This window comes from Sycon ciliatum, chromosome 1 (genome assembly GCF_964019385.1).
Source record: "Sycon ciliatum chromosome 1, ocSycCili1.1, whole genome shotgun sequence".
In the NCBI taxonomy this organism is placed as follows: domain Eukaryota; kingdom Metazoa; phylum Porifera; class Calcarea; order Leucosolenida; family Sycettidae; genus Sycon; species Sycon ciliatum.
In genome coordinates this window covers 50,472,679-50,500,394 of record NC_088643.1, presented here as the reverse complement: position 1 = coordinate 50,500,394, position 27,716 = coordinate 50,472,679, and the positions used below count along the sequence as shown (strand labels likewise).

Below are 27,716 nucleotides of genomic sequence, written 5' to 3'. Positions count from 1 at the left end.
ATTAGCGGAGCAGCGAATGCCTCACAGTTCCTAGCTGCCTTGCGAACACTTACCTACGCTCACCAAGGAATGGCTGACATTTTCACTCACCAGCCGGATTTGTCCGACAGGTAAGGCGAGCAGATGGCAAAGTGGTTATTCAGTTGACCATGCGTTGTTTCCTTACTCAGTTGTACCACTCACATGAGTTCTCCACTAGCGGCTGCACCTTACTTCCTAGTAAGTTCCTACCGCTGTGTAACGTTCCACGATACAACCCATCACGCCTACCGTACTCGCCCAATCAGAGCCCTATCTCGAATAGTGCCCCAGACTCTGAGAGCCAGTGAAAAAAGAAAGTCTTATCTTGAATAGTGCCCCCCCCCCCCCCCCCCCCCCCCCCCCCGTAACCAAGCACGCGTGCATAGTTCGTGTTCTTCTGGTGATGTTCTTGTCTATGTCATTGCACTGGTGGTCTCAGGATCGAATATTGCAGTTCTTGTCGCCGTTTCTGTTGAGTCGTGATAGTTTAGAGTAAACTTTAGGCTCTGTTTTTCGTTGCCTTCTTTGTTTTTATGCAGGATAACGTAAAGTATACGTCATTGCGACCATTTAGTTGTACTGACACTGTGGCCATCACATTCTCTCTTCTTTTTTTATGCTTTAGAATCATTTTGGTAGAGGCGTATGACGATGCAGGTCTCCGGAGCAGTGCATCCATCACCGTCATCCTCTCGCGTGTCTGCAACCAGCCGCAGTACTTCATCACTACCGAGCCGGAGCTGCAGCGGCTGGCCGAGTGTTCCAGAGTGGACAGTGGCAGCGTTGTCATCTCCTGCGCTGGCGTGGACGGTGCCTGCACGATCACCTCACTCCATGTGCTGAACCGGCTAACAGTAAGGGCATAGCCGGTGGTGATTGTCTCAGTTTCTCTATCTTTCCAGGCAACACTTTGTGTGGTTGGTGCGAGATCCACGGTGCTATTGCTGCTATATGCCAGGAGGATATAGCAGTATCATTGTAGCTATGCTAGGAGTATATAGCAGTGTTATTGTAGCTATGCAGGGATCGATTTACTTTGATTTTTTTGCATAGCAGTCACTGCTACACAGTTTTACAATTGACTAGCAACTCCCAGTATTGATTAGCAGTTTTCCTTTATCAAAAGTTTACATGTATAACTTGTACAATAGCAGGATTTCGTACAGAAGAGGACAATAGCTGCAGTTGCTATTTGCTTTTCCAAGCGAATGTTCGACCTGAATATTTACGTTAGAGTTTTCGCTTGGGCACGTTACATGTTCAGCGTCCATCCGTCTTCGAGTTCTTCGCAACACAATGTCTTTCAACAGGGCAGTTCCACTGATTCCTTCGACAAAGAAACCTCAGGAAAGCGCTCAAACGATCGTAACATTTCGTGCAAAGCGCATCGCTTTTCTCCTTTTCTTCATCGAAACGAATCGACATTCCTGGCGCGTCCAGTTCTTTGTCCCTCTTCTGGACGGTGAATCACTGATCAGATTCACTGACATGATGGCTACATGAGACTAAGAACCTTCGACTTCAACTGTGCCTTGTCGAACAGAAACAAACTGAGCTTGACAGTGAAAGAAGAATGGAGAACATCAGGAAAAGTCACCGCCGTGTACAAAACTTCAGAAGACTGCAGTCATGTACGGCCAGTGCTAGTGCAGTGTCCAAAATCGAAAGAGCACGATCCGCGAGTCCGCGACCCGCGCGGACTGAGCAGGGCAGGCCAGTTGGTTGGAGTAGTAAAATAGTACTCCCTAGTCAGCAGTGTGTACAACAGTCGCATGATATGATGTAGACCGCACACAACTGGTCGTTGTAGTGCATCGCAGTTTTGGGCGATAAAAAACGAAAAGCGAATCGCAGCCAGTGAATTTTGATTCGCAAACTGCGATGCGAACCCGGATAAATCGATCCCTGCTATGCTAGGAGTATATAGCAGTGTTATTGTAGCTACATGTATGCCAGGAGTACATTGCACTGTCAGGGAGGTTTCAACAATACATGCTCGCGTGCCTCGTGTATTCTCTGCTTTGGGCAAGCTCGTGGAGAGCTGCATGTCCTAAGCCAAGAATTTGACTGTTCAGTCCCAGTGTGCATGCACTAAGAACGCCCTGCTTGTGCTTTGCTGCCTGCAGTACATTCAAAACGCCCTCAACATCCAGAGTCTGCCAGGATTGCGCAACCTGACTGGCCTGGAGAACTTGGCATTCTTTGGCGGCCTGCAGCTGGCCAATCTCCCCGAGCTGGTGTCAACGGAGGAGATTGGACGCAGCACTGGCCACTCACCATTCACAGCCGGGGCTGGTATCTTTGTGTCAAACTGTAACAAGTTGACCAGCCTGCGAGGGCTGACTGGTGTGTCCATCACATGTAAGCAATGCAAGCCCAGCACCGTGATGAATTACAAGCAGCCGATGCTTCCACCATGCCTTCATTCCATGCTTGGTGTTTTTAGTTACATGTCCAATCCCCTTTTGCTGGTTTAATACAATTCTCTATACAATATCATTAGTAGCAGTTGCTGTGTATAGACACCTGCTTCACCATGTTCAGGTACACCAGGCACCATGCATAAACTGTTCCGTTTCCAAGACTCCCATCGCCGTGTAGTTATTGCTTACCCAGTTTGGGGCTACAGGACAACTCATATCATGCTGCCACTCACTGGAGTTGTCTTTGCGTTTGGAGCAGTTCTCCAACTTCACAAATCAGATGATTGAAGCTTGTCTGTTGTGGTGTGTGTGTGTGTGTGCGTGCGTGCGCACGCGTGTTCATACATGTGTGCGTGTGTTGTTGTGTTGTAAATTCCAGCATCCATTTTCCTGGAGGACAATGAGCAACTGACCGATGTGGGAGGCATGAACACCATCCAGCGTGCCTCCGTTGTTGTGTGGGCTCGCAATGGCGGTGCAAGTATGACGGGTTTAACGGCGCTCACTACCATCACTGGCATGCTGCAGATATCTAGCAACCCTGTAAGTATGCTGATACGCCCCCCCCCCCCCCCCCCCAAACACACACACTGTATGCGTTGTGCTATCCTACATGTGCTCGGTAGGTAGAGGTGACGGACATGACACATCTACTCCATGGCTTTTACGTTAGAGGGCCTTCATTGCAGGTCGATTATAGTCTCACAATCATTATAATATGTTCCCTGAGACACAAGCTTCTGGCCAATCCATTACCAGCCGTGCCATTGATTCATACTGTCACCCTGCTCCAGGTATGGACATCATGGATGCGTTCATACAAATGATTGTTTTTTTAATTTTTTTTGATTGTCTGTGTTCAATGCAGAATCTTCTTGGCGTTCAAGGATTTGCCTCGCTGACGTCAGTTAGCTTTCTGATTGTGGAAAGCAATCCCGTCCTGAGACATCTGGATGGCCTGTCGCGTCTGGTTGCGTACGAGCGTGCTGTGTTCGTGAACGACAACCCTCTGCTCTGCTTCGTGTTCAGAGATACACTGGCTGCAGGCCTTGGTCCTGTGAGTTTTGTTCTTGCCTAGCCTGATAATGCAATGCACGTCTAGCACGTATAGGGTCATATGATTGTTACAGGCACTTGCAACTTTCTAGTGTGAAACAAGCACTGGATGCTTGCTGAAGACGTTTTTTTAGTCAACAGAGTGTTCGCAAGCGACACGGAACAGTGCCCCCTTTTTTCTCAGTTTCCACATGAAGTATAATGTATTGTGCATAACTTGTGTGTATTTGGAAATAGTTGATGTACGTATAGAAGGCAGCTGGTGATGGTGGTAGTCAGGTCGGTCACATAACTGCGCTGTTTTTAATCGGTGTTTTCTGTTTCCCGTTCTGCATTTCACCTGTGTTGCAGTTCAACGTACACACGCTCCTGGGCAGGAATGGTCAGTCCTGTGGCAATCGCTACTGCGCCGACGCAGCAGTAGGTACGCAGGCCTTCTCGGCCCTGGATCCCTGTCAGAACAACGGGCAGTGTCGCAACACATCCACTTCATTTACCTGCAATTGCACACAGGGCTATGCCGGGGATTTCTGCCAGCAGTACGACTACTGTGCAGAGACGCAGTGTGACTCGGTGGGTGCACTGTCATGCGAGAATACCGTAACCAGTGCAGTGTGCCGTTGCAAGGCAGGCTACTCTGGACCGCTGTGCTCGACGAACATTGACGAGTGCGCCTCCGACCCATGCCAGTCGGGATCGACTTGCTTGGACGGTGTCAACGCATACACGTGTCTGTGCACAGCAGGCTGGACGGGAGCGGATTGCTCCGTCGATATCGATGAGTGCCTCACGTCGCCGTGCAGGAACGGAGCAACGTGCATGAACCAGTCACCGCCACAACGCTACACGTGTACATGCCAGCCGGGGTACACTGGTCTCAACTGTGACTTGGACGTGGACGAGTGTAGTTCAGCACCGTGTGACTCACTAGGCAGCAGCGCATGCTTGAACCAGCTAAACAGCTACCAGTGCCAATGCCACGATGGCTTCAGCGGTGAGCAGTGCAGCACGGCAACCCAAGCAGTGCGTCGCCTTGCATCGTGCGGTGTTTTCGGCTACGATCTCCTTGAAGCTGTGCAGGTACCGGCAGGTACGTATCGTGTGGCACTCAACGGGTCACCGGACGCAATGCTCAGCGGCCAAGTCACCGCAATGCCCAGCATGCCATTCCTCTTCGGCTCATGGTTCTGGCTAGAACGTGGCGCCAACGGTATCCTCGTATCCTCCCACTCGGATTCTGGCATTGTTGAGTTTTCTGTTCAAATCAGGCATCAGCTTATCACAGTTTCTGGTAGAACTTGGCTTGCTTCTGACTTGACGGAGCGCCGATGGCATTATGTGACCGTCACTGGAAACAGCTCACATGTTACCGTCACGTTGGATGATCAAATTCTTGGCACACAGAGTGTAGCAAGTCCTATTTCTTTGGTCAGCCGCAATGTCCAGCTCGGTTCTCTACCCGATGGAAGCATGGCATTCAATGGCATGATACACAATCCAACTCTGTCGTTCGGCATTTCTTCTGCAGCGTCGCCACATGTTTGTTTGCTTGGCCAGGGTTCATCGTCCAGCTCGCAGTGTGGCAGCAATGGTCGCAGTGTTGATCTTCTTCACGGCCAGCTAGATTGCGTGTGTAATACCGGCTGGACAGGTCCGACGTGTGGTGTTCGACAAACCCAGGTCAGCTCCGGCGGCCAGGGGTCTATAGCGTACACGCTGTCCTCGCAACAGCAAACTTCCTCCTCTGTTTCCCTTGCACTGCGATCTGAGCCGAGCAGCACTACTCAGCAAGTCCTAAGCTTCCAGAGGTCCACAGGTGGTGGGGTACCAGGGCAGCTTCAGTCAGTACTGTTGAATATTGATAATTCTAGCAATGTGCAAGTGCTCATCAGTGAAACATGCTCCAGCACTTCATCCATTTCCATATCCTCCGATGTCGTCGTGACCGATGGTGCATGGCACAATGTTTCCGTATCCAGTATCGCGGTGGCGGGTACGGTCAGCCTCTCCGTGGATGGCGTGCAGCAGACGGTGTCGCTACTCAACGATGGCAATGCGGTTGGCTGCACGCCCAGCACAGCTCATCTTCAGCTGGGTCATGTTGTCACCGGTGTAAGTGGATGCTTGGACGACATCACGCTGGACACAGTGCCACTAGCTGCGACCAGTGCTAGTCTGTCTGGTGATGCGTCTCTGTCCTGCCAGCACGACACTGCTCGCTTCCACGGTCTCTCGCAGCTCAGATTACAGCCAGTCGACTGGAGCAGTGGCTTAGTGAACATGTCACTGCGCCTGCGCACTGCCTCCCCCAACGGTACACTCTACTTCATTGGTGGAGATAGAAATGATGCGCTGGCTGGCATTCCCACTGCATTCATCCTTCTGGAAGTTACCCGTGGATTCATGCAGCTTACCGCCAGGTTGAACGAGCTCGACTCGGTGACCTTACTCAATACAAATGTTAGAGTCGACAACAATGCATGGCACTCCGTGTCCGTCTACTACAACACCTCCACCTTTTCGCTCACTGTCGACAGTCGGCAAGAGTTTGCAGCAGTTTCGACACGATCCAGCACGACCGAGATCAGCATCAGCCAAATGGACGTGTGCTTCGGTGCCGTAACGGCTGACAAGCAGCTGCTGTTCAACACCCCCACCGTGTCAGCGGCGCTGGACGGCTGTGTACAGGACTACTACCACAATGGCCGCTTCATCAGCTTCTTCTCCAACGTAGCCTCTCACAATGTCGCTTTTGGCCAGTGCAATGTCTGAGACAATAATTATTGGCAGTGCTCTGATCAGGCCACTGGCAATTCTCTCCGTTTTAAACACCAGCTTCATGATGTTTTTTTATACAAATTCTCTCTGTCTCCTCCACTCCTCCGCTACCAGAATTGACTACAATGCTACGAAAAGTTTCCATACTCAGTCTACACAGTGGCCATTCTAAGCGGTGATACAATCACGTACATGTGTATGTCAAGATGTAGAGTTCATTTCTACAGTCAACTCTTTCTTTCTTCCTCCCTTCCTCTTTTTCCTGTCCTGATGTGCCTTGGTAGAACAACCACATTTATAAATTATACAGATATGGAGTACATGTATGTACTTCAACCCAACATGGTTGCCATGGTTGCATCTATTTCAATAGTACAGTACAGTGTGCTTGGCAATCACGTAACGACGTCGTTGTCAGAATGCAACCATGCTTTGTGAGTCGGTTTTCCCAAACATCCAGCTATTTCAGCGGTTTCTTGCTTTCCGTAGTCACGTGTGTGTGCGTGTGTGTGTGTGTGTGTGTGTGTGTGTGTGTGTGTGTGTGTGTGTGTGTGTGTGTGTGTGTGTGTGTGTACCATTCTTGTGAATTATTCAGTCATGCAAGCCTGAAGGTGTTGAATGGTGCAATCCTAGCACAAGTCGCTACACTGTGACTAGTAGTGCTAGCTTTGCCTCCAGCGATGGGCACACACAAACACTCGCCTCAGACCTGGGCTATCTGAGGCGCGCGCGCGCACGTGCACGCGTGTGTGTGTGTGTGTGTGTATGTGTGTTCGCTCTGGTGTAGATCTACAAAACTGTACCGCACAAGTGGTGTGGTTTGACGCTAAGCAGCTACAGTACTATAAATATACCCACATTGCCATAGTCAACACTCGGAACCGGGTCAGTTTGACTTCCACCAGAGAACCTCAGATGTGCCTCTGCCAGCCGCGACTGTTATCTCACTTGTCCACACATGCCACGATCGACCACTACAAGACTGTAACCATGGTAACTGAGTGTTATGAGAGTGCACCTTCGCACTCCGGCTTGGCGCTGGGCTTCACTGTTTTGAACTAATTACTTTCACGCCTTCAGCAGTTCAGGCTTCAGAGTGAAGGCGTTCATGGTAGATCTACAACACATTGTACACCTATCACTGAGTTATCCGGAACTACACAATACTACATGTACATACATGTAATACTACATACCGGTAGTGGGTAGTGGATAGGCCCTGACTACCTTTCACAGCCACCTACTACATGTACTAGTAGTAGTACATGTATCTGTCCCTCCAGGAAATCGCGATTCCACGGATGCAACAAATTTCGCGATTTTGGCCCAAACCCGCGATTTTCAGCAAAATCCGCGACTTCCCGCGTTTTTTGTTGTTTTCTGCACTATATCTCACAGTTTTATGCACTTTTCACGCAGTTCTTTCCATGATCCTGTAGGTTATTTGCACAGCACGACTCCCGAGTAGATATACGATGCAACAAATTTCGTGATTTGGCCCAAATCCGCAATTTTCTGCAAATTATTCCGCGAATTCCTGGCAAGTTCTGCATCATTCCGCACTTTTCGTCGCATTTTTTGTTACTTTCTGCCGCAAGTGTTCGAGAGTTTTTTCCGCAAATTCCCGCAGGGACAGAGTAGTAGTAGATTTACTAACGGTCGAGCTCCAGAAGAACTAGAATGCGGTTAGTTACGCTACCGGTATCTGTTTTTTTAGCTCTCGTCGACGAATCTTGTCGCTGTCGTGTAGATCTACATTATGTACTTTGTAGTAGTAGTCCGCTTCTAGCTCCAGTGGAGGATGCGCATTGCCATTGGTAAGCTGCCGTTGGTCTGGTCGCGTCGTGGAGTGGGACGTATTCAAGAGGATAGCTCTCGGCGTACAACTACTATTCAAGGCTTGATAATAATTATATTTTTTTAATTTTTGGTTGAAATCTACTCTTTAGTCCCCAACTGTTGACTTAGCACAGTTTTACAGGAGCGTTTCTTGTTCTCAGCCCTGCAGCCACAAAAGGAAGATACTTCATCGTGGCTGCCCTTGCATTCTTTGGGCAGCAAGTGTGCTGAAGAATATTCCCTTCGCTCCTCGTCTTCCACCCAGGCGGAAGTCAACGGAGGAGTCGACGACTTCCAAAGGCATACTTGCCGTTTACGGGCGGACCGGCCGTCGTGAAAGTCAACCCTCTACTCGTAGGTCTACCCGTGACTTGAGGAAATGCGGGCACCGGAGTTCCACGATCCAAGGAAGCATTGCACAGCGTCTCCCGAAGGCCCGACACAATGCATTGCGGCCGCTACAGTGTAATGCGGCGAATCCACTAGTACATGAGCAGTCCATATCCCCCCATATGCATGGGAGCGCAGGCCATTTCTACAGTCCTAGCGGTACAGAATCCGCTCGAGTCAAGGTCAACAGGAGAGGTTTGACAGGTGAGGAACGCAAACAACAGCATAGCATAATATGCTTAAAGGGGAAGTTAAGGCAAAAATTAAAATTTCACCAGTTGTAGTCTTCGGGGTGCCGAGTCGAATGGTCGTGGTCCGAGGAAGCTGAGACGCTCCATTCCTACTTGAATCCCAATCGAACTCGCGCACTTCCACCGAAACTGGGTGACTGCGCCCTACTAGATGGGGATTTGTATGCAAAATGTCACCAAAAGCGCCATTTCGTTCTTATAAAAGCATGGATGACCGCGATTGGCCCATATGTTGTAGTCTTTTGGACGCCGAGTCGATTGGTTTTGGTCCGAAAAGGCTGCGATGCAGCGTTCCTCCTTTATCGGCGAACATGGTTGAACAAGCGGTCACGTGCTCCTGCGTACGCCAGTCACCTGGTCACCGTGCCTGCAGGGTACAACTTACTAGCCTGTTTGACCTTTATTTGGGTGCCGTCCTGTCACTCGAGTTGAACCTTGGTGTGAAAGTTGTCGCCTGCTGGCGTGGTGACCAGGCGATTTGGGCACCCAGGAGCACGTGACCGCTTGTTCAACCATGTTCGATTGGGAATAAAGGAGGAACGCTGCATCGCAGCCTTTTCGGACCAAAACCAGTCGGCTCAGCGTCCAAAAGACTACAACATATGGGCCAATCGCGGTCATCCGTGCTTTTATAAGAATGACATGGCGCTTTTAGTGACAATTTGCATACAAATCCCCATCTAGTAGGGCGCAGTCACCCAGTTTATATATTTATTACAACAATTACATCTCAAGACTCGGTGGAAACACCGGCCAATGTTAAGAGAGTGGGAGATTGCCAACCACGGCGATAAATAAAAGTAAGGGGAGGGAAAAAGAAGGAGTAGCAAAATGAACAGCAACAACACGTTTCGGTGGAAGTGCGCGAGTTCGATTGGGATTCAAGTAAGAAGGGAGCGTCTCAGCTTTCTCGGACCAAGACCATTCGACTCAGCACCCCGAAGACTACAACTGGTGAAATTTTAATTTTTGCCTTAAGGGGGCTCAGTACTTCTGCGCGCGCATCGAAATCTGGGCATGATTTTATGCAAAATTTCGCGTTTGAAAACATTTTGTCCGCGGCTGGAGAAAGTTTTTTTGCGAGAAATAGTCGTGTTCAAAAGTTTATTTTGCGAGAATTCAAAGAAACTGCAGTCCTTGAACAGTTTGAACGTTTTGTGTTTTCCATTTTGGTTTGCTGGATGTCGGCGATCGATGGAGCTATGGAGCTTCGTGTCAAGTACTTGTAGTTATCAATAGGCACGGCCGTTTTCGTGGGCGCTCAGGAACAAAGCGTGTTCAATCTTCTTCAGGTCGTGTAGTTCTAACTTCCAGCTCAGATATGCCCTTTTCTCAGTCTCGCCTGCCAGTGAAGACAAGTAAACCTGCAAGATTGTCCAGAGCCCAGCTACCAGTGATACATGTATTTAGTCTCAGAACGCAGGTAAGTGACATGCTTCTCTCAAGTTCAAGTGCATCCACTTGAGTGGCACTTGGAACGATATCTATTTTTTCTTTTCCAGTCGCCAGATAAAAATATTACTGACGACTGTGAGAGAAAAACTGGTCTTGTACCTGCAGTACCTGGAGATAGTGGAGTCAGAGTGTAGTGTCTGCAAGTAGAGACTTGATCTCTGTGAGTAATGAGTGTGGTCTGGAACAGCCAGTAGGAACAGCACAGCGACATGCCAGTGAAGTGTTCTATGTGTGGGCAGGAGAATTTGGTCAGACATGTGAGTCTCATGCTGGATGGAGTGGAAAGCATGGATCCTATGAACTCTAAGGCTGCACTGGGTGAGTTCTGACCTGTGCCTGTGTTTCTCAGGAGAAGGCTGTGGGTTCAAGGTAGTATGGCTGTGCTTGTATCATTGAACTATGACAGGAATCTGTATATATTATAAAACTGAATATTGAAATATTGGCAATATGCCTTGTAGAACAACTTGAGCAGAGACAGTCACAGACACGTAATATTATGCATGGTCAAGTTGCCACATTTTCATGAGCTCGGCCTTGACCTAGACTGTAAATGCAGCATAAAAGTGTTATGCATGTTGTGAAGAACTGCAATATTACCCAGGCAAGGCAAGGCAAGGAATGTCAACTGAAATCATGAATCACAGCAGTACACATTGCAGCACTAGTCAGGCTTCTGTCACAGTCTCAGCAAACAAGCTGGAGTGGGCGTTTCGCTGCAACATGGGTGTTTGTAGAAGTCTAAATATTCTTCAACAACAACAACGTTATATATCATGCCTACAGGTACAATCATCTGGTGTTGGCATTTGAGAGGAATCAGGGAACTGGCATCCTTGGATTATTGCACGAACCGGGTGGCGATGGGCGTGTGCTAGTCACAACGAGTTCTGCTATTGCAAAACGCATAACACATCATCTAGCATCTGGAAGACCCAACACCAACACCCCTATTTTACACACTGCTCCAGACCGCACAAGTACTCCAGCAGCTGCAGGAGGTGCAGCATCGTCCCCACTTTCTACCACTCGTGATGATGCTGCAGTTATCTGCTCAAACATTCACGTTGTGCTGCACACTGGAGGCGCGAACCCACAATACCAACAGTGGCTGCTAGCCATCGCATCCAGCAGTAACCAAGCAACTCAAGTTGCTCATTGACAGCGTTATACTTATAATCCGTTGTTTTGTACATTTGATATACCCATGCATGTATGTATGTATGTACATTATATTATGTATGTACATCACAATATACAACAAAGATGTGAATAACACAATTCAGTTGTGACTGTTGCATGTGGTATTGTCTGGGATTGGTCTATAGCAAATGCTTCTCGCCCTACATAGTCAAAGTGAAGCTTGAATGAAGTCGATACACTCATTTTGGCAACAATGCTGAATCTGACTTTCAAGCTGAATATGCAAAATCCGTCACAAATTTTGTTTCTCACGGAGAAACGAGATGGTAGACATAAAAATCTATTTTTGTAGAGCCTTCCTATGGCCTTGAAGAGCAGATAATGACCATAAAATGGACCATGTTATTGTCTCGATTCTCCACTATTCAAACAAGTCTAAAGTCCGGTCTGCTGAAATACGCGTTTTGCCAAATCACATTCTGGGCTACCTTGGCCTCTCACAGTGGTCTGGGCATATGTTGTGGACATTTTCCAAAGAAGACAGTATTGTAGGCCCCTCCATACCCACTTTCAGGATTTTTGAAGTATTACCAACTGGAATTTTACGCCTTTAGTGAGAAATCATTGAATTTTTGCCGAAAAACATAGGTACAATAACACCCCCATAGCTGGGGAACCACATAATAAACCTATCCTTGAAATAGCCCAGACCAGTTCTCTAGGTGTCTGGCCATCTGAAAACACACAGTTCAGATCGATTTACCATAATGTTTTTTGCTCCCTCTTCGGGGTTGAGCCCCCTTAACTTCCCCTTTAATCGGAGGCCGAGTGGAGGCCTCCAGAAGTATGACGCACTGAGTTTCAGAAAACACTCGGTGTAAGAGGTGTGTTGTATTATTATCTACTGCCACTGTATACGGGTGGGGAATGCCATATAGGCATAGGGCTATCATGCTTATAGCACTGCTGTCGGGTGCCGGATAACGGACAGGCTAGAATTTCACCAAGCACAGCATAACTATCCCTATGTAAGGTGACTCTACAGCGCAGAGACTGATACATGAAATTAAAGGGGAAGTTCAAATTTTCACCAGTTGTAGTCTTCGGGGTGCTGAGTCAAATGGTCGACCTTGGTCCGAGGAAGCTGAGACGCTCCCTTCCTCATTTATTACCAATCGAACTCGCGCACTTCCACCGAAACTGGGTGACTGCGCCCTACTAGATGGGGATTTGTATGCAAAATGTCACTAAAAGCGCCATTTCGTTCTTATAAAAGCCCGGGTGACCGCGATTGGCCCATATGTTGTAGTCTTTTGGACGCTGAGTCGACTGGTTTTGGTCCGAAAAGACTGCGATGCAGCGTTCGGCCCTTATTCCCAATCGAACATGGTTAAACAAGCGGTCACGTGGTCCTGCGTACATCAGTCACCTGGTCACCGTGCCAGCAGGCGACAACTTTCACACCAAGGTTCAACTCAAAGGTTCAAAGCTTCAACTCGAGTGACAGAAACTCGCCCAAACATGCTGTAAGTTGTACCCTGCAGGCACGGTGACCAGGTGAATGGGGTACGCATGAGCACGTGACCTCTTGTTCAGCCATGTTCGATTGGGAATAAGGGCCGAACGCTACATCGCAGCCTTTTCGGACCAAAACCAATCGACTCAGCGTCCAAAAGACTACAACATATGGGCCAATCGCGGTCACCCGGGCTTTTATAAGAACGAAATGGCGTTTTTAGTGACATTTTGCATACAAATCCCCATCTAGCAGGGCGCAGTCACCCAGTTTCGGTGGAAGTGCGCGAGTTCAATTGGGAATAAAGGAGGAAGGGAGCGTCTCAGCTTCCTCGGACCAAGACCATTCAACTCAGCACCCCGAAGACTACAACTGGTGAAAATTTGATTTTTGCCTTAACTTCCCCTTTAACCCGTTATGGACTGGCAAATTTGTACAGGAAAGAAGCGACATGCGAAAATCAGTGATAACTCGAAATCGGTGTACATTAGCCAATACAACACCATACGTTTTCGGAAAGTAGATAGGATAAGCTGTCCAACAACATCCTTGCCGCCGCTCTCGCTACTAGCAGTATCAGCAAATCCATCAGATAAATTGTTTTCTTGAGTTTCTGGGATATCATTATCACTATCACTGTCCACTTCGAACTCGTCGTCATCAGACTCGTCAAGTGGGTCGCCAGAACTGTCCTCGTCAGAGTTCCAGTTCAGAATCATGCCGATGGCATCATGCGGAGGACGTTTCCGCGTCGTGGCAGGACTCGTACTGCAATTTTAGTTCTGCATGCTCGCGCAAGCTCTCAATTTTTTTTCTTGCGCGGCCGATTTGGTCAACATTTTGACTAGGGACCCCCGGCGAATTTAGCACCATTGGAAAGATATGGATTTCGTCTTTCGATTTGTGTAAAAATATCGCCGAAAACGTGCGGTGCGCCCAGAAAAATTCGCATTTCAAGTTTCGATCTTATTAGATCGAAACTCGTACAGTCCGTCCACAAAGGGTTGAGAACAGTCCAGGCTACGACTCGGCTGACCCCTCAGTTCTTAGGCACCCTGCAGTACTGACAGTCTGTATGGGCTCTACAGTAGGCATCTTTGCATTGGCAAGTCAGCATTGATAGTGCAGTTACCAGTAAAAACATTTTTTTTTTGGATTTTAGTTGATGGGGTCATAACCATGCATGACCCTCTGGTATTTTTGTGACATGCGGTGCAGGGAGAGATATTCGTCAGTGAATGTGACATGCGGTGCAGGGAGAGATATTCGTCAGTGAATGTGACATGCGGTGCAGGGAGAGATATTCGCCAGTGAACAATTGTCAGGAAGCTAAAGGACACTTTTCTTAGAATCTTACTACTGTATTGTGTGTTGTTTGAGAAAGGAGTCAGGTACAGTGCCCCTAGCTTACTACATGTGTACAGTACAGTGTGCAAGTCTGTGTTACTCTTTGTGCAAGACCACAAGTTACCTACTCCGAATCGGGCAGCAGATTGCATGGTAAATTCGCCCGCTTCCAAGAAAGAAATGATACCTTCACCTCCAGTCCAATGCAAAGAAGGAATATACAAAGCCTCGTAGCAGTGGTATCCAGCATTGCACTATTCCAGTGATTATAGTACTATTTAGGGTGAACTGAAAAGGTTGCTAATTGTTTGACTCAAGCATGCAGGACATATGTTACTACTTGGAAGTAAAATAATACACTTGTCAGTTGTAAGAATGCATGGTGTGTGCTTGACCCTATGACAGTATGTTGGTTGGTAGGGTTTTTCTGATGGTGTTCCCCGCTCACTGACTCGATTCGCCTTTCACATCCATATCCTGCTGCCTGCCCGCTAATTTGAACTACGGCTTGCACTTCCTTCACTGGGCTCGTGTCACAGTTTGCTGTGTGCATTGCATTGCTTTTCTTTTTTCAAATGTCTTCAAAGTTTTCTTTCTGAGTGCCGGGGAGCGAGAAGGCCCGGGCCTGTTGAGAGTACTCACTCAGTAGTAAAGGGCAGCAGCTAGCTGTACAATCGTACCGTGCCTAAGGTCTATCCCTGAAAGCCACCTCTTGCTTATTCTAAAACAAAGCCGCTAATCCCCCCAGCCGCTAATGATCCGATCACCTCCGAGTCAGGCTCTCACGTACTGACTGCACTCACCGCATGCGATTAGAGCTCTCTCTTGAATAGTGCCCTCTCTCGAATAGTGCCCCATTCTCTAAGAGCCAGTAAAAAAATAAAACCCTCTCTTGAATAGTACCCCCCCCTCCCCCTTGTAACCAAGCGCATGTGCATATCCCCCTTGTAACCAAGCGCATGTGCATATTTTGTGTTCTTCTGGCCATAGTCTTGTCTATGTCATTGAACAGGTGGTTTCAGAATCAAAATTGCAGTTCTTGTTGCCCTTTCTGTTGAGTCGTGATAGTTTATAGTAAACTTTAGGCTCTGTTTTTCGTTGCCTTCTTTGTTTTTATGCGGGATAATGTAAATGTACCCGCAGCATTGAAAAAATAGTGCCCTCTCTCGAACAGTGCCCCTCTCCAATAGTGCCCCATCTGTTATGTACGTTGCCAGGTTTCAGGTGTATTGTAGGTGACCAGCGTTCTCTTCACCTACAGTGCATACTCTGACTGTTAGTGCTCTTTAGGTGTGATATAAATTTAGGTGCCTGGTGTCTCTAGGTAGAGAAACCAGGCACCTAAATTCTACCGAAATCACTGAAATTAAAGCTACACCGAAAATTTCGTGTTTTTGCAGTAGTGCCCTATCTCGAGTAGTTCTAAGAGCCAGAGAAAAAATAAAGCCCTCTCTTGAGTACTGTAAAAGCCATTATTCTAACCAGGCGCATAACGATTTCCCAAAATTGACTAGTTTACGTGTACCAAAGGTAACGATTCTCACTCGTTCTCAACGCTCAATACGACAGTAGATGTATCGATTTCTGTATAACGATTTCTATTTTAACGACAGATTGCTCCTCGTTAACTCGTTAGAGTTAGCACTTCGTTATATATATGTATATGGCTTTTACAGTAGTGCCCCCCCCCCTCCCCTCCCCCCCCCCCCCCCCCCCGGCTTGTAACCAAGCGCATATGCATGTTTTGTGTTCTTCTGGCAATGGAAAGAGTCCATGTCATTGAACTGTTGGTTTCAGAATCAAAATTGCAGTTCTTGTTGCCCTTTCTGTTGAGTCGTGGTAGTTTATAGTAAACTTTAGGCTCTGTTTTTCGTTGCCTTCTTTGTTTTTACGCGGGATAACATAAATGTACCAGCATTGAAAAAAAATAGTGCCCTCTCTTGGAGAGTGCCCCATCTGTGATGGACATTGAAAAAATAGTGCCCCAGGGCCTAGGGGCACTGTTCGCGCGAGTACGGTTTTCCCTGGCGCTACTGGTATTCATGATTCTTACTGGATACGTCTTTTGTGCATTTCAGGCTTGGGTAAGTTTTGACAGTGAGAGTCGAAAGCTAAAAAGAGTGCTGTCCTCCGATGATGAGTATCGGTATGCGACCAACATGCGGCCAGATGTTATTGCCAGGTGTAACGTTATGTACATACTTTGGGCAGTATTAACAGTTTATAGGTACATGTACTCAACTGAGAGAGGACGCATTGCTAGGCATGGTAAAATCTTGGTCTGTGTGTGCGCTCGGGAAGGTATAGTGCGGTGCATTGTTTCATTGCTGCTCCACACAATCAGTTTCAGCGCCAGTATTATGGTCATGTGTGCAAATAGGGCTGGCCCATAATTCGAGAGAGAGTACAATCCGGACTGTGTGCGTGTGGTAAAGGCGCGTACTAGTCCACAATGTCAGTTGTAACAATGACTATGTAAGTTAGTTTGGTTAACTCGGCACCCGAAGCCTTTGAGCAACACATTTACAGGACATGTACATGTACTTGACAATTGTATGCAGGTCAGCTGGTAGAGAAGACTGGGCTGGCAAACCTTGCTGATGGGGAAATTTGCTGAAACATTGCAGTAATGACTGTTCGATGTAAAGTACATGTACTTAGTTAACGATTGCAGTGTAACTGAGACAGAGCAGGCTGCTCCAACCAATTGCCTTCTACTATGAAGCTTCGCCACGGTTATTTACAAGAACCTAACGTATGGAAGCTTTAATCCTTCCCAAAGGGAGGTCACTATTCTATTATACCTTCCCAAAGGGAGGTTATATTCACTACTTATCCTTCCCACTAATAAACACAAACACACACACACACACACACACACTTTGCATAACAGGTGGTGCATGTACATGTATAGGAGCAAATCCACATGCGACACCAAACGTGAATAAAGTTCAGGGAATGACTACGTAGTTCCCCTAGCATTCAAAAGGAGTAAGAGCTGCTGGATAGAAAGTGAAACACTGTCACTAATTTAATTTTTAGACACATGGACAAAATGGCTATGCTATATGGCTATGCTATATGGCTATGCTATAGTGGCTATGCTATAGTGGCTATGCTATATGGCTATGCTATAGTGGCTTGCGAACATATTATGAAAAATTACATACCTACTGTACTGCCAAGTTTCTGACTTGACTTTCTAGAAAGTCAGTCCTCCATGTATCTCTCATTGGCACATCGAGCCAAGGCACAACTTCAAAACCCTCACCTTTTCTAGAACAAGGAAATACGGTGCATGCAGCAAGTTAGGCAAGGAAACAGGTCATCCTAGACACAGCGTTGTTTTTGTGGACGGATTCAGATGTCCTGTTTGAAAACGTGGTTAGGGGCCTTATAATGAGGCGGCAGTTGCGGCAACAGTCCCAAGAAGACATCCGAGCTCTTACCAGTGGTCACTAGGGAAAGTGAGATCATTTACCTTATTGGCATAATAAATTTTGGTGGTTGAAAATTTGGAGCATAATTTGGCATCCTTTCGGAAGTAGAAGCATAACTATAATGATTGTACTAGAGTTCTAGTATGTAGGCTACACAAACACAATTATGTACAATGCACCTGATCAGTGCTGGTGGTCTGTATGGTAAAGGGTTCGGAGGTCATGCAGACAGTGTTTCCAGTTAAAAGCAAGGTATGGCAATACATTGTTGCATGCTCGAACTCGTCTTCTTCAAAGTTCTTTCTCACGCTGATACCGTACATGTAGCAGAAGATGAGAGTGAATCGGCCTTTAGCAGGCATTTCGAGGCAGACGAGATATCGACGACGGGTAGCCCGCAAAACTCCCCGTGCATGTTCATTATGCATGATACGAAGTCATGACCTTTGGATTTTAGCAGCCATGGCTATGCAGGCCATATCTTATCGACAACTCCCATTGCAAATATCGATACCGGTGTATGCATTTGATCTAGTGGATAGTACTCTAATAATTTAAAAAAAATTAGGAGGGATTGTTCATGTTCGGTCAGGATGGAAAGTGAAGTGGAGCTGCGGGAAAGATGGCCTGATTATTCGGAGGGTGAGATTGACATTTTGGCAATGAAAAAATCGATTACAAAAGAAGTCAACTAATGAATAGAAGAAGAAACGTTTTCTCTTTTCCATGTGGATCTTTTGCATGCATGAACACCTTGGTATGGGGATATTCATGTACTTTGCTGTACTTATGGCCACTTGCAGGTACGAAAAATACAATTTTCCGAACCTTGAGGCTCAACAAGTACAACAAAGTGAATAAGTATCCCCGCATCCCAAAGCAAACATGTAATATGAGGATTTTGCGAGCATCCATGAAAGCATAATTCCATGATTTCGAGAGCATAATTCGTCGTCGGAGCCTAGCATGAACTACATGTACGTGTAGTACAGTGAGGAATCATGCTACATGAGTAGAAGCCAAGTTAGTTGTCAAACCAAGAATTAGATAAATCCATTCTTGACAAATAGAACCTATACTGTACCATGTTTCAGCCTCAGCATGCCCTCAGCATGCCAAATATTTTGATTATACATGTACATGTGGACTGTTTTTTCGTGGATTCCATGGCCTAATATGCATTGCATGCTATGGCTGGCAGCGCAGAATGTCTGCATTTATGACTGACACGCTAGCGGACAGAACATTCACAACAGTGTTACATACAATGTACTTTCCTAGATAATGATACTGTTCATAGCAATCTGTACATAATCATTGTATGCTATGCAGCAAAGCCGGTCTTCCCACCAAAAATATTTGAAGTAGATCTACAGTAGTACTGCCTACTGGTACTGGTACTGTGGTAGTACTCACCTTGACCGATACTCCGGTTAGGAGAAGGGAATTCCCCGACGCAATGTGTTGAGCAGAAAGTACCGCTGTTTTGCAGGTTTGTAGAGCCAAACTCGAAGGTTCGGTGGGCTTCTTGTTTGCCTCTGCTCTGAACGGCAGCCGTGAGCCACAGCCAAGTCTCCAGTCAAGTGACGTTAGTTGGTATCAAACTGAAATAGTTCAGCGTTCAACGGTTGAATGAACTGTACCTTTACCGTTTACGTCGAAACACCTTTGGAAAAAAACTGCTCCAGGAAGATAATAATAATAATACGGACAGCTAATCGCCTATCGCAGCCTACGTGCAGCCACCCATGGCACAGCGACTGGTTCAGGTTGTTCTCTCTCCGTAGAAAATGTCATGTACCGGTAACAGGAAGCTGAGGCTGAAGGAGAACAGATTTTGCAGTTTTGTTCCGAGACTCGAGGTGATAGATCTATGGCGGTGAGTTGTGATCTGGTGATAATTATCTCGATAGGTCTACTGCCCATTCAAGGACAAAGTGAGAAATGCTCAAAATCTGTCGACACTGAGACCACAGGCGCACCACTGACTGTCACCGGGTGACCAGGTGACTGTTCCTAAGCCACACATGAAAATGACAACAAGCCCGTCGCGTCGGGGCAACCAGGTGAAAGATTTGTTGCCACTCAAACGGAGGGAAATTAGAACACCCTGGTGTGAAAGTAGCACTTGGAAACAAAAATGCACATCGTAGCGTTTTGTATTTTTTACCTTCTTAGTATTGTATGTGACTGCAGTACTTTTCTTTTCTCTTATTAATATCAGTGGGACCATTGTCATCAGGTTTAGGCCTGTTTTGGAACTCCACTTTAAATAAAGCCAAACAACAACAACAACAACAACAACAACAACAACAACAACAACAACAACAACAGTATGCTGTCTCGAGGTTCGTGGACCGTGGCCGTGGTTTCTCGTAAAAAAATAAAAAGAAGAAAAAAGTCAGTAGTCATGATAGTGCTAGTGCAGCACTGAAGTCATAAGTCAGAACAGAAGAGACCTGCGTTATCATGGTTATCACCAGGGAGTTGCACAAACGGTTTGTACGATTGATTCTCTGCCGGAATATGTGGTAAGCGCAGCTCCAAGCGCGCACCTCTCCTGCTGATTACAGTACAGTAACATCACAGAGAGGGCAATACATAACGTTATGTACTCTTCGTAACATCATGCTGCATTGATGGGGATTCACCCAATCACCAGACCGGGGACAGTTCAAAGTCTTCCAAAAGAATTGCTACTGCAAAAACACCCTGTGGATCAGAACTTGCCGTCACGGCCTACATGTACGCTCTGCATGTATGTGAAAGCCTATGCTCTGCATAGCCATACGTTGAATTCTGTCACAGCCAGCCAATGCTAAATTAGATAATCGATTGAACATATAAGTATAATCTCATCATCTCTGTGTGATAATATCAGTCAAGGTAGTGATCATAATGCAATCAAGGCTCATGGGCTCAAAGTGGATAACATAAACTCAATAATAAGCACTACATCAAGTATGTGGCCATACATGTAGAATAATGTATTTACTGTACTAAAACAACAATGATACGGTAATGATCTGATAGTCACGGCCAGGGTTTTCTTTCACAATAATGGACTTGATGTATCTACACGAGTGCAAAGGGCAAACATCTATATTTCAAAGTCGCAGCAGCGATGTTCGCTGCTCACTGTTCTGGAGGCAATCAGAATCAACAAATTTCCAAGAAAAATGAAGCATTCTCGTGCAAAACCCAAAAATTTGCCTCAAGTGCTAATGAGGTGTAGTGATGAACTGCCAAAGACACAGGTATTCATTCCATTACAGGGACGTCTCCTTGGTGATAGCGGGCGAGGATGAAGGCTGAGAATCACAGGCGTCGACTAAGATCTGTGGGTCTGATGATTCCTCATCTGTTGTCGGAGACTTCAGCACTGGCTTCTTCAGGCTTGCGGAGCTGACGGTGGGGTTGAATCGGAGACCGCTTGACCGGCTAAGAGTGTGCGGTGCGTTGCGACGTGAGCGGAACAGCACAATGTAGATACGTGGAGCGTAGAGGCAGCCAAATATGGTGGCCATGTGGCAAAAGATGACGATACCTATGCCCAAGTCTCGGTTGCGTTGGTCGACAAAAACCAGAACAATGAGGACGATCCATTCAACAGTTAGAGCAAAGCTGCAAAACATGAGCAGCATAGCTTCACTGTAGCCTCCGCGGAGTTTTCTCGACAGGAATGCTATTACATCCGTCAACAACAGGAACGCAAACTCGATCCCAAACTGGAGGAAGTCGGTCCACTCAAGCAAGCAATGAAGAATTCTCTGCGGAATTCGATTCTCCTCGATCACGAATATGTCGACATCCTTCGGCTGTACGACTCGAAAGATTATGTACGGCAAAAGACATGCAGCGCAAGTGATTGCCAATGTGCTGAACAAGCGTCGGAAGGACGAACAGCACACGGTGCTGATATAGAGCACCGGTCTACACTCACAGCGCTCGCCGTTCTCATAGGCTAGGTGCAACACACGCAGTAACAGAGCAACAGTCGTGCACCACACGATAGCTGGATTCACAAGAGATCTGAACGTGCATGATACCTCATTCGGCTTCACGAAAGAGAACGGTAACCAGAGGAAGCTGATACACAGCAGAACGAGCAAGATCATGGAGAAGCGGTGATGAGTGATGTGAGCAATAGTCGTCTTACGCTGCAGGAACAACAGGATGATACTAACCAGAACCAACACTGCCGCCACACTACCCAGCGTCGCCATGACGATTGTAACAGGTTCGCTTATTTTCCGATACACAGGCTCCTTGAGAACGCAGTGAGTGAATTCTGCGCTGGGTATCTCCCCTTCGGCTTTCTTGCACAACGTGCATGGCTCACGCGGCTCCGAGGAGACCATATCACGTAGACTACAGTCCTCGCATGACCAACAGCACGGTGCGGAGACGATATTGTCACTCTCATTGAAGTAGCGATACTGGCCAGGCCTGCATTGCTGGGCACAGGCAGAGCGGGGAATGTGCCAGCTGGTCGTTTTGTTCTCAAAATCCAAGCCCCACATGAAGCACGGCTCCTTGATACCATCGAGACTCGGGCCATTGCAATCGAACCACGAGAACCTATCAGCTGACGATGAAGAGTGTGTCCAGTGGCCAACTGTCTTCACAGACAGTTCATTTTGAAATATCTGCAAATTGGCAATGGTGAAACTAGGCGGAACTTCCTGGTTGCTAGAGAACAGGGAGCAAGAGCCATTTTCACATGGTAGAGTTACATTGCTCAGCAGAGCTTCACTGAGATGTGAGCCACTGAACTGCCACAGACACTCAGCTGATAAACATTGACCGAGGGTTGTATTCACGAGTCGCACCGCCGCTCGAGCAGCAACTGTAAGAGAACCCGAGCGCACGGGGAGAACCAGCGGCTTCATGATCTCCCGCAGCATGGATGAAGGGCTGAAGCGTCCGGCGAAGCAGTTCTGACTGGTGTGGTCACCTTGGGTGCATTCTGCTTTAGATGCAGTCCACAGTGCAGCCAGCCACGGATTCCGACGCAGAGCGTGCCCAACGCCGGTGTATGCAGAGAACCTGCTCTGCATACGATTGTTGAACTCAGCGGTCGTGCTGTGAAACTCTCCCGGTAGGTTCATGACAAACGTGATGAATGTGTGGTGGCCAGCCAGGGGACTGCCATCCGTCGGCCATAAGGGTAGAGTGTCTTCCAGGCTCCATATCCAATCACTAACGCCAATCCAGACATGGTGACTGCTAGCTAGCTTGGCTCTGTACAAAGGCATGCTGGACAGGTAGCGCAAAGCCGAGAACAGTGCGCGGACATATTCTGACCCGGCAAGTAGGATAGTGACATTGGACTTTGTTTGGTTCGCACTCCATTCAGCAATGCGATTTACCTGTGTCGGACCTGCAAACGAGGAGATTTGTTCATCGTAGATGCACAGCTTCGAGACGTTCGGATTGAGATTATATTCTTCTACAGCAAGCTTAAACAGGTTCAGTAGCCCACCGTCAAGACTGTCATGGCTGCTACCAATAACAGAGATGTAACTCCAGTTGTACAGCCCTAACAGCTCTACCAAGGCCCTGGCCTGATACCTGCTAGACGGTACTGTCCTGAAGAGGTACGGGTCAGTTGTTGTGTCCCTGTCATTCTCTGATGATTCCCAGTATCCGATATGCGGTAGATGGTTTGCACTGAGCTCATCACTACTGATCTTCAACACCGTAGTGTCCGAAGGGCCAATGACAATGGGAACTCGACTCTGAGCACCTGCGCACAGCTGCGAACCACTCGTCCCCGGTGTCAGCGATGATGGTGGCAACGTTCGAGCAGCAACCGAGTCGTTCGCGGAACACACCCGCTTGGCATGCGGTGTGCGACTGACAAAGTGCGATGCCTGCTTAGCGCAGTAACTCATCGACACACAAGTGTCTCGAATCTCCACTGCACTAACCAGCCGATCAGCCAATGCATTCTGTACCAGCTCCTCTTCCACAGACTGAATGAGAGACTCGACCAGCTGGATTCCAATTTGACCTGTTGATACTGAACACGGCAAGCTGGGGACGATTGAGTTGTCACTTTGGGCAGGCGTTCTGTACAACGGAATCAAAGCCCCGATAACTACACTACCAGCCACGTGCTGCGTTCTGTTGGGCCGTTGCCAGCGAAAACAAGACAGTGGCTTGCTGGTGTTGAGCCAGGCATACAGCGCACTGCCGGACTCTGATGACAGACAGTCTGAGTTGGTGTCCAGCATGTAAGCATCGATGCATGACGAAGTCAGTACTGTCCAGACCAGAACGCACAGAGCCGACCGCAGCACACCAGCACGGCCAAAACGTCGCCGCATTCTATCCACTCCGTCGACTGCCATCAGCCAGGGCTACGGTCGATGTCGACACCATTACTGGCACACTCAGGTAAGCTGAACCATGGATGGTAGCTAGCCTAGAGAAGTTGGATCAGTACCTATGTGCAAAACGACAATAAACGCAGCCACACAGCGCAAACCAATACACAAGTACATTGGTATGGATAACGTGACGGTGTTCCGGGGCCTATGCCTGGCTATGGTGCTGTCTACGTTCTTACATTTCACAAGGCGGTGTCAGTTCAGTAGAGGATGCACACAACCTCTCAAACCCGCCGGTCTACGACTGATCAGTGCAGAATGGCATCTGCACTGTATAGAGCACTGTGAAGCAATGGATGGCCAAGCAGGGGAACCTGCTCCATGCAAATGTAGTGGTTGGCCAGGAACTGTGAGATCCCCCCCCCCCCGTTTCATGATGATGGATGGAAACTGTCGTGATCAGAAGTAGGGCTTGCAAAGCATGCTCCATGCATCTGCATGTTGGCCAGGAACTATGACATCAGAGCCCCCGCCCCCTCCAAAATGCCATGGTAAAGGATGACACCTGTCGTGATTAGAAGCAGGCAGGGCTTGATTCACAAGCCACTGCTTTACGATCTGCATCAAAGACAACAGCTTCCAGCACACAGTGCATCTTACTGTGCACGTGTATCCATTGGATCTACATGTAAAACCAGACCCATTGCAAATCTTAATCTGTGCACTAAGACTAGTAAGAGTGCTCCATGGATCCAATGCCTGATCATTGAACTGTGTGCTGTACTGTATGCTGTACTGTGTGCTGTACTGTGTGGGATATGCATGAATCATGAATAGTTTGGTTTCATGCAATAAATACTTCCTAGGATTGGGAGTGCTTCCTTGACTGTTTGCAAGAAAATAGTAATTATTGTTGATTCACTAGATTTGGATCCCTCACACAGCATGCAGACAACATGTCCACCATCAGTTCTATTATAGTACTGATACTGGTAATTTTTTATTATGACATGTATCACCATAATCATGGCCATCAGTATAGTATAGTAGTTATGATGCAGATCCAGTACATTGTAAAGCCACAAACATGATACATGTGTGACATGTGTGACATGTGCACCACGCACAATGAATAATGATGAATGGCTGCATATGCAGCACTACTAGTACTGGTATACTGCTACAAACATCTGCTGCTGGCCAGCCACTGCATGCCTGGGCATGGGCATGACCCCAGGCCATGGGCGCTGGTGTCACACACAATGCATGCAGTGACCCTCACACAGGCACAGTGTTACTAGTGTTAGGGTGCCCGTACAATCTCATGTACATCGTAGATTCGTACTGTCGTGGACATGGAAATCAGGTCGCACGTCTAGCGGCCCCAGGGCGCTGGCCATGCAGCCGTGGGTAAGCAGTGCACACATGCTGCAGCCCGCTGATCGCATCGATTGGATCAAGCGCTGTTCTGTACGCGCTGAGGGCGCCGGCCCCGGTCAATCGACTGGATTTCCATGTCCACGACAGTAGATCTACCACATGAACAGACACAGCTCAGAGCTAGTGAAGCTTGGCCCAAAGGCAAAGGCACAAGACCGTCAAGAGGCAAGACAATTATTTGAAGAAATACAAGTCATGTACCATGTGTACAGCAGCATGCAACTGCAAACGCATAATATTAATAATAGTGTTACGTAGAATCTACTCGTACTATTTCCTGCATAGGTACTGAGTCTGTCACATGTAGTGGAGGTACCGGTACCTGGTAAGTGGTTCATCAGGAACGACTACGACGAGTCAACGATTTGGGCACTTCAACCATTCACAACAGCACTCCCAATGCTCTCCAGCATTACCATGATTACCGCTTACGTCGTTACAAAGGCGAGGGATGCAATGGACAAGAAATCGATCTAATCCCTAGCACTAACGTAACGGATAGCCCTTGAATCTCCTGTCAGAACGAGAGGCTGCCAATGCATGTCCAGGCTTGATGCTCCTAGACTTTAGATCATACTCAATGGCTACTGATATCATTTCTCTGGGCAAAATCAGTAATGAGTTGCAAGAGAAGAACAGCTCACTACTACTACTACTAGTGCCCTCTTCACCCGAGTCCTACTCGATAGCGTGTTAGGAACATGACCGCTCGTGTAGCGTACGCAAATCGAAGTATCTTCTGCTCCAATGTTCAGTCATGCTTCATCGACCGGGTTGTTGAAGTACCGTAATTCAAAAGATACACCCCGCGATCCGTCACATACCGCTCAAACACATTATTTACCGCCAACAGTAGATCTACACACCTGTTCATCCGAGGAGGCAGATGCCTAGAGCGATGCCGTTCATCCTAGAAATTGGCCCTGCACGCGGTGCTCGACGAAATCAAACTGGTTAGTTTCTAGATTATTGTCTTGGCCGCGGGCGATAGCAGCAGGTCACTCACTGACTTATTGGGCATCGATGCCCGTTACGTTAATGTTCGGAGTGGAAAGTCGAAAATGACGGAAACTGAACAACAAAATATCGCAACTGCACTACGCCTACGGTACGTGACTAAATTTGTTAGACTGAGAAAGTCTTGCAGATCCCTGAGAGTGACTTCACTTCTTCAAATTTCAATCCAGGATGCAGCGCTACATGTAGTAAGGAAATGATCGTGCGTGCGTGACTTTCAACTGCCGCGACGCGCTTTGCTGCTTGCGCACGGTCACATAACGTAAACGTATCACTATCAGCCTTTGTCCGCGGGACTGTTCGCTCCGACTACTACGTGCCAGCACTGCACGTGTGGCAAAGCGAGCAGATTGTCTTTGACACAGATCACGTCAACGAATGTTGCACCTGCTACTGAGTAGGTAGGTACTACTAGTAGGAGGTATCGATCTGCAGACCTCGCCTCCCAAATATAAAACTAAAACTGTAAATGGCACGATGAGCTGATACGACTAGCTGTAGAGTGTAGGTATGCCTGAACGCAAGGACTGAGGTATTACTATCAGATATCATTCCGGTTGATCATCATAGGTGAAAGGTTCACGACATTCCTATTGTAATGTGACGCCTACCTGTAAAGTCGTAAACGTACGCCTCCTCTTGTCTGATCGGTACGAAGACAGGCCCTGCACTATAATATCCATGATGTCTGTGGGCCACGTCTTTTTCGTTGACTGTCCTAGGTCTAATGATGAAAAGGTTACGAAAACGTTAGGGAAGGAATCATTACTATGACATTAGACAGTAAATCCATGGACCATGCACCATGCCCATGGCTCTTTCAAAGTTTCATAACTGTAATAAAGATTGCCAGCACCCTGGCTATACTACTACTATTACTAGCGGTGACTGCTGAATGACATTGTTGTAATACCCTAATGATTGTGTGCGGAACTGCAAAAGCCTCTTTTACGGGCAAACAGAACGTGAAGGAATTTTCGGATTGTGCACGTACATGTACTCTAGTACTACTACTGTACTAGTACTGTGCTAGTACATGACCATGATGACTGTGCATGTGGAGATGATGCACACACATGTAGTCATTGCCAGTGCATGATAATCGATACACGATCGAGTCCGTGCAGGAAAGGGAAGAATAAACTACGCGTACTGAGTCTGTAGTGAGTGACATCGTAGGGGAGGAACGGCTGCCACTGCACTGCCCGCTGCCACTGGCGAGGTTTCGTGCAACCAAGACCGATCTTTCGTTGCGCCTTGCGGAT

The 27,716-nt window shown here is 47.5% G+C and overlaps 2 protein-coding genes across 4 annotated transcripts in view; one reads left to right on the top strand and one right to left on the bottom strand.

The window, feature by feature from the left end:
- LOC135830907 (uncharacterized) overlaps positions 1 to 6,756 on the top strand; it is a 121,714-nt gene extending 114,958 nt beyond the window's left edge. For both annotated transcript variants that reach the window (XM_065343126.1, XM_065343125.1), the window contains exons 45-50: positions 1 to 110; positions 647 to 875; positions 2,148 to 2,382; positions 2,824 to 2,987; positions 3,313 to 3,501; positions 3,852 to 6,756. The exon at positions 1 to 110 is cut by the window's left edge and continues 33 nt beyond it. In XM_065343126.1, coding sequence (XP_065199198.1) covers positions 1 to 110; positions 647 to 875; positions 2,148 to 2,382; positions 2,824 to 2,987; positions 3,313 to 3,501; positions 3,852 to 6,272 — 3,348 coding nt within the window. In that variant the 3' untranslated portion in view covers positions 6,273 to 6,756. The remainder of the gene's footprint in view (positions 111 to 646; positions 876 to 2,147; positions 2,383 to 2,823; positions 2,988 to 3,312; positions 3,502 to 3,851) is intronic.
- Positions 6,757 to 20,332: 13,576 nt separating this feature from the next.
- On the bottom strand, positions 20,333 to 27,204 carry LOC135830905 (metabotropic glutamate receptor 8-like). 2 transcript variants are annotated; one of them, XM_065343124.1, is made up of 2 exons: positions 27,063 to 27,204; positions 20,333 to 24,110 (listed from the first exon to the last, which is right to left on the bottom strand). In XM_065343124.1, the coding sequence occupies exon 2, from the start codon at positions 24,013 to 24,015 to the stop codon at positions 20,929 to 20,931; it is 3,087 nt and encodes a 1,028-aa protein (XP_065199196.1). In that variant the 5' UTR covers positions 24,016 to 24,110; positions 27,063 to 27,204; the 3' UTR covers positions 20,333 to 20,928. The 2 variants fall into 2 exon arrangements, with proteins under 2 accessions (XP_065199196.1, XP_065199195.1); XM_065343123.1 differs by lacking the exon at positions 27,063 to 27,204 and adding an exon at positions 26,301 to 26,628.
- Positions 27,205 to 27,716: the final 512 nt, after the last annotated feature.